Below are 6043 nucleotides of genomic sequence, written 5' to 3' on the forward strand. Positions count from 1 at the left end.
TTATTGTTTGACTGTATTTAAATAGTAAGCCTGACTTTGTATGCAGTTAGTGTTCAGACACTACTGCAAAACCAAGATGATAGGTCTTTTGAACGAACGGTTGACTTCTGAGCAGAAGGGTTACATTGAGAAGACTGTTTTTTGTTGGTTGTTATACTTGCCAGGTTGTATTAAGATAGGTAGGAATTTGTTATCTAAGTTATGTGGTCAATGGGTAGATAACATGAGTGGGTTTTATTTTGGTGACAAAGTTATTAAGTTTATTGAATTTGATGTGTGTTTGTCATTAGAGTTGCCTGTTGTTGGTGAAGTGATAGATTTAACTAAAGTTGGGCATGGTAGTGTTTGTAGGGAGTACTTCCCTGAGGGGAAAGTAGATGTGAGCATGGTATATGACTTTTTGTTAGAGGAACATGAAAATTTTCCAATAGAACATTTTTGCAGCTTGTATATATTGGTAGGGATATCAGAGTTCTTGCTTCCCAATCGAAGTGGAGTAGTATTTCCAATTCTTTTTTACCTTGTTTGGGAGTTGGGGTGTGTGGGTAAGTACAATTGGGGCAGTTTAGTTTTTCAGTACTTTGTTGAAAGTGTGTGTAGTGCTTCAACAACAATGAAGAATGAAACACGCAAAAGCCATTTTCATGTTCAAGGATGTGCTTACCTGTTGCAGGTACATGTTTGTTATGTAATTGTTAATCAAAGACAATGATTTGTTATTGTTTTCATCATTTTTATTGTCATTGTTGATGGATTAAAAATTTGCAGGTATGGTTTTGTCACCATTTTGTGACATCGAAGTCCATTTATAATACACGGGTAACAAAATTCCCAAGGTTGTTGAACTGGATTGATATCAATATTGGGGAGAAGTTTATCAAAACTGCTTTGGTAAAGGGATCGGTGAGTAGTTGTTGATTAGATGAATCTGTTGGTGCAAAGTAATTTATGATTTGTGTTTTTATGAAATAAAATTTGTTAATGACATTGCAGCTTGTTATTGATGTTGGTGTGTCCAAAGAGGAGCTTTGTTATGGTATGGTGAAAGACACTTGTGAGAAATTTGGTATTCCATTTAACAAACAAAATAGAGGAGATAAGGAAAAATTAATTTATGTTGTAGAAGAACAAACACGGGTTATTGCGGACATGCAAAGTAGTATTAATGATTTAAGAAAGTTGGTTGAAGCAAAAAATGAAGATAAGGGTGAAGATTTTGTGGAAGAACCGTTGTGGGGAAGTGAAGATCGTTGTCAAAGTACACCGGTTCAACATGAGCAGCAAACCCCGGTGTTTGAAGGTGGTTTTGAAATGCAACAAAGCACAATGTATGATCGCATGAAAGCGCAACCCCGAATACGACTTAAGAGTGTCGTAAAAAGAAGTCCTTATACTGCAGATGGTAGAAGAAAACAATGAGTACTTCAATAAGTTGTATTACAATAGGAATTTAAGTGTTAGATAATGTTATGATGTTTGGAATCCTGTTCAAAAACTTGGTTGGATTTTGAGAACATTGGAATCCTTTTTTGAATTGTCATGATTTGATTTTTGTTATGTGTAATGGTTTATGACAGAACCAGGGAGTTGAAATGAAGTGGGATGAACATGAAATATACTTATTTGAAATGAAGTTTGTATGGTAATGATGGCGAATTTGAGGCATCACTTTGGAGTTTTTGGCATGGTTGTTGAAAGAAATTAGGTTTTGGAATTGGTTCTTTTTTTTGTTAGACCAGAAATCATAACAAAGGAATTAAATTGAAATATATTGTTGGTAATACAACATCGTTGTTCAAACTGAACATTACAAATTGATTAAGTCGATGTTGAACTCAGGTTACCATGGTGAGAAAAAGTAATAACATTAGTCCCCACATAATTGAACTATGATCCCATTTGTGTTTCAATAGGTGCATTTGTTGTTTTTTAACATAATTTTGGGTCCTAGGTTGTGTTATTTATTCATAATTTAGCAGCCTTGTTAAAATATACTAATTTTCGACATGATGGTAAATATTAGAAGTTCAAACTGTTTATGAAAAAGGTAGTGTACCCTGGTGTGCATAAGTTATAAAGTAAGTGCCCAATTATATGAACTTCGATCCCACACGTTATTGGAATGTACAATTGTTCTTCATTCAGAAAATTTACATGCTATGTTTTTTCATTGTGTATTAGCATCGATTTTTTTGAAATTGACAAGAGTAGTTGAAAACCTTGATGTCGAAGTAAGTCTACCGTAGTGGACATAATAAATAACATAAGTACCCATTTATTTGCAGTGTTAAACCACATTTTATTTTAAAGTTACATTTGTTGTTTGAATTTATTATTTGGTGACTTAAGGTGTAATTTACGTTGATGAAAATGCCAGGATGACGTAACAAAATATTATTAGAACATGGAAGCCATTTTTGTGAGGTTGAAAGATGTTTTTAGAAGTTCACAAACCCCTGTGTGTAAAACTGATAACATAAGTACCCAAATATTTTAACTAAAGTCCTAATTATGTACAAAAATTATATTTAATATTTTGAAGACAATATTTGAAAAACAGAAGACTAAAAACAACATAATCTGCACTAAATCGAAACTCCTTGATCCTTTCATCATTTTGTGACTAAAACAACAATGGCCAAAATTGTATACAAAATCAAGTAAAGAAGAAATTGGAAACGATAACATACATTGTCAGCATTTATTAATACACAAGGAAAAGGGAACAAAAAATTAATAGTAATTTATTAATTTATATCATTGTCATTATTGGATGTAATGATTGATGACGAAACTAATTAGCATTGATCACTAATATAAATAATTTATAATGTAACGTTTGAATAAATTGTGAAACGCTCCTTCGAATGAAATAAGAATGAGAAATTAAATAGCCACATTTTTACATCATCGTCAATAACATTACGTTAATAGTAATTATTACCATAACCCCTAATTGGTAAATATTAAAATTATTATATTATAATGATAAATTATATGTAAACTATATTTAATTGTACCATATTCATGAAAAAAAAATGTAACCAAGTTATAAATTTATAGGTTATTTATTTGAATTAAAGGACACACATAATATTGAACAACATACATACCCAAAAAAGAAGTTTATTCCAAAAGTGCATGGCTTAAAGGTGTGCTTCGGTGCACAAGAAAGTCCTTCTGCATCCAGAGTTTAGGCCGAATATAGGAGTTTGTTCTATTTCTAAGTAATTTGGAAACAATTATTTAAGAATTTATTAACAAATTCGTGCCACAGAAACCACAATTTGTAACACTCATGGTGCAGGATCAGAACTAGTACCATAGGCTAAATAAGTGGGTAATCGGTTGAACTTTTTGCATAGAAAGACCAACTACATACACCACACTCATTTTGGGGTGCGTTATTTGTTTTCGCTCATTTGTTCTACTTGTAAGTAATTTGAAAACAATTATTTAAGAATTTATTAACAAATTCGTGCCACATAATCCACAATTTGTAACACTCATGGTACAGGATCAAAACTGGTACCATATAAGTGGATACTTGGGTTGAACTTTTTGCACAGAAAGACCAACTATGTACACCACACTCATTTTGGGGTGCCTAATTTCTTTTCCCTCATTTGTTCTATTTCTAAGTAATTTGGAAACAATTATTTAAGAATTTATTAACAAATTTGTGCCACAAAAACCACAATTTGTAAGACTCATGGAGCAGGAACAGAACTAATACCATAGGCAAAAAAAGTGCGTACTTGGGTATAACTTTGTGCACACCAAGGCCAACTATGTACACCACACTCATTTTGGGGTGCCTAATTTCTTTTCCCTTATTTGTTCTATTTCTAAGTAATTTGGAAACAATTATTTAAGAATTTATTAACAAATTCGTGCCACAAAAACCACAATTTGTAAGACTCATGGAGCAGGAACAGAACTGGTACCATAGGCAAAAAAAGTGGGTACTTGGGTATAACTTTGTGCACACCAAGGCCAATTATGTACACCACACTCATTTTGGGGTGCCTAATTTCTTTTCCCTTATTTGTTCTATTTCTATGTAATTTGGAAACAATTATTTAAGAATTTATTAACAAATTCGTGCCACACAATTTGTAAGACTCATAGAGTAGGAACAGAAATGGTATCATAGGCAAAAAAAGTGGGTACTTAGGTATAACTTTCTGCACATGAAAGTCAATTAAGTACAACAAACTGAATTTCAACTGCCAAATATATTTCTTAACAATTTTTGAAATAAAATGTGATGTGTAACCAATACATAAATATGAAATGTAAGAACAAGTGTTCTTTCATCAATATTCCCCAACATTCTACAAAATGCCTACTTCTTGCAACACTTGATTCCTCCGCACGTTGTCCGCATCCAAAATCCATTGACAAACATATTGCTCCCTAATGTGTTGAAGTTCTTCCTACAAAGACAATAATGCACAACACATGAATCAAATGCAACATTTGTATGAAAGATCCAGAACATAAATTTTTACAACTTACAGTTGTGTAAGTGGGCATTGTGTTTCTTTCGTATTTCTCAATGCCATCCCACAACTCCATAATTTTCAAAACAATTACTCCACAATCAAATCTACAACAAAACAAGTCCAACAACACAAGTATGATATTTAACATATCAATGATACAATAAAATATTATATTTACAAAAATAAACATTACAAACATACTTGTTTGGTTGGATTGGAGTATGCAAGTGTTGTACCTCCAATGATGGTTTGTTGTCTTCAGAACAATTCAACAAATGTCCAAAAAGCAATGCAAGATTATGTGCCTGGAACACAACATACTCCCCTTATAAATTTGTAATTACAAAGTAAACATCAATTGTTACACATACAATGACATTGTCAATCTTTTGTCGCCTTTTCTTTTGTGCCCAGAAGAGTCCAGTGCAAACATTTGCAGTGATGGAATCTTCACAACGTAGCACCACCCATGCTCGTCATGGATAATTGGACAAACAACTACAACAAATAAAATATCTCACCATAAAGTACGAATAGCCATAAACATACTCTCCAAATTAATTATATGAAATGTAATTGCACTAACAAATTCAGCATTAACAATGTCATCAAATCCGATGATATTAGACTGGAAGTAGTTACAGTAGTCATTCAATGTCCAAACTTTGCGATTACTCTTTCTCTTTTTTGAGTCAATTAAAACATGGGTCTGCAAGGAAATCACATAGTTAGCTTTCATTTCTCATGTGAATACAATATTAAGAGCATAAAATAACTACTATTTTAACCAACCACATATAATGGACTAAAACATATCATTTTCACCACTCTAGTACTCCTTCTTTCATAGAACATGAACACGGATGTGCCAAACAAAATCCCCTACAGAACCAAGAACTTCTTAATACTACACAATTCAACCGACATATAAACTAAATCATAAATTAACACACCAAATTTCATTATTACCATGTTGCCAAGCTTCATCCTGGGTCCAAAAGAATAACACTCTTGGGTTCCAAATGTTTGACCGCAAATTTCAGAAACAACCCTTCGAACAAAAATATCACATAAGTCAACATGTTTCATCATCACACTATTAATAAAACAAATTGAAAATTTAAAAATTGTGAAATTCATTAACTCCAAGGAAGCTTAAACGGAATAACCAAGTTGTACAAGTATTTTGGATTTACATTCAATAAATTACCATCCTCATTGTGATGATGTCGTGCCACAATGCATACAATAGGTGCAACATCCATAACGTCCTCAATGTTCTCCTTCTCTTCTTCGAAACAACCACCCACATCAGTATACCTGACTGTTTCAAAACATTGGGCTTCCCCATCTGCCCTACCATCAACATGACCATCATCTGCTTTACCATCATCCCCTTCTTCATCATCACCTTCACCATCATCACGTTCAACATCAACACCACATGTACCACCCTCTTTAAACAAAGAAGGTTGCTCTGTTTCTTCCTTGCCAACACCTACCATTGTAGCCAAAGTTCTTAAATCTTTATTCAT

General features: G+C 32.9%; 1 protein-coding gene across 1 annotated transcript; it reads left to right on the plus strand.

Annotated features, from left to right (window-relative positions):
- The first annotated feature begins 613 nt into the window (after positions 1 to 613).
- LOC148203835 (uncharacterized) lies at positions 614 to 1419 on the plus strand. The gene is made up of 3 exons (XM_088107557.1): positions 614 to 673; positions 769 to 903; positions 994 to 1419. Exons 1-3 carry the CDS (start codon positions 614 to 616, stop codon positions 1417 to 1419), a joined length of 621 nt encoding a protein of 206 aa, XP_087963683.1.
- The last annotated feature ends 4624 nt before the right edge of the window (positions 1420 to 6043 follow it).

This window comes from Vigna umbellata, chromosome 2 (assembly GCF_029865625.1).
Source record: "Vigna umbellata cultivar VRB3 chromosome 2, Vumbellata_1.0, whole genome shotgun sequence".
In the NCBI taxonomy this organism is placed as follows: domain Eukaryota; kingdom Viridiplantae; phylum Streptophyta; class Magnoliopsida; order Fabales; family Fabaceae; genus Vigna; species Vigna umbellata.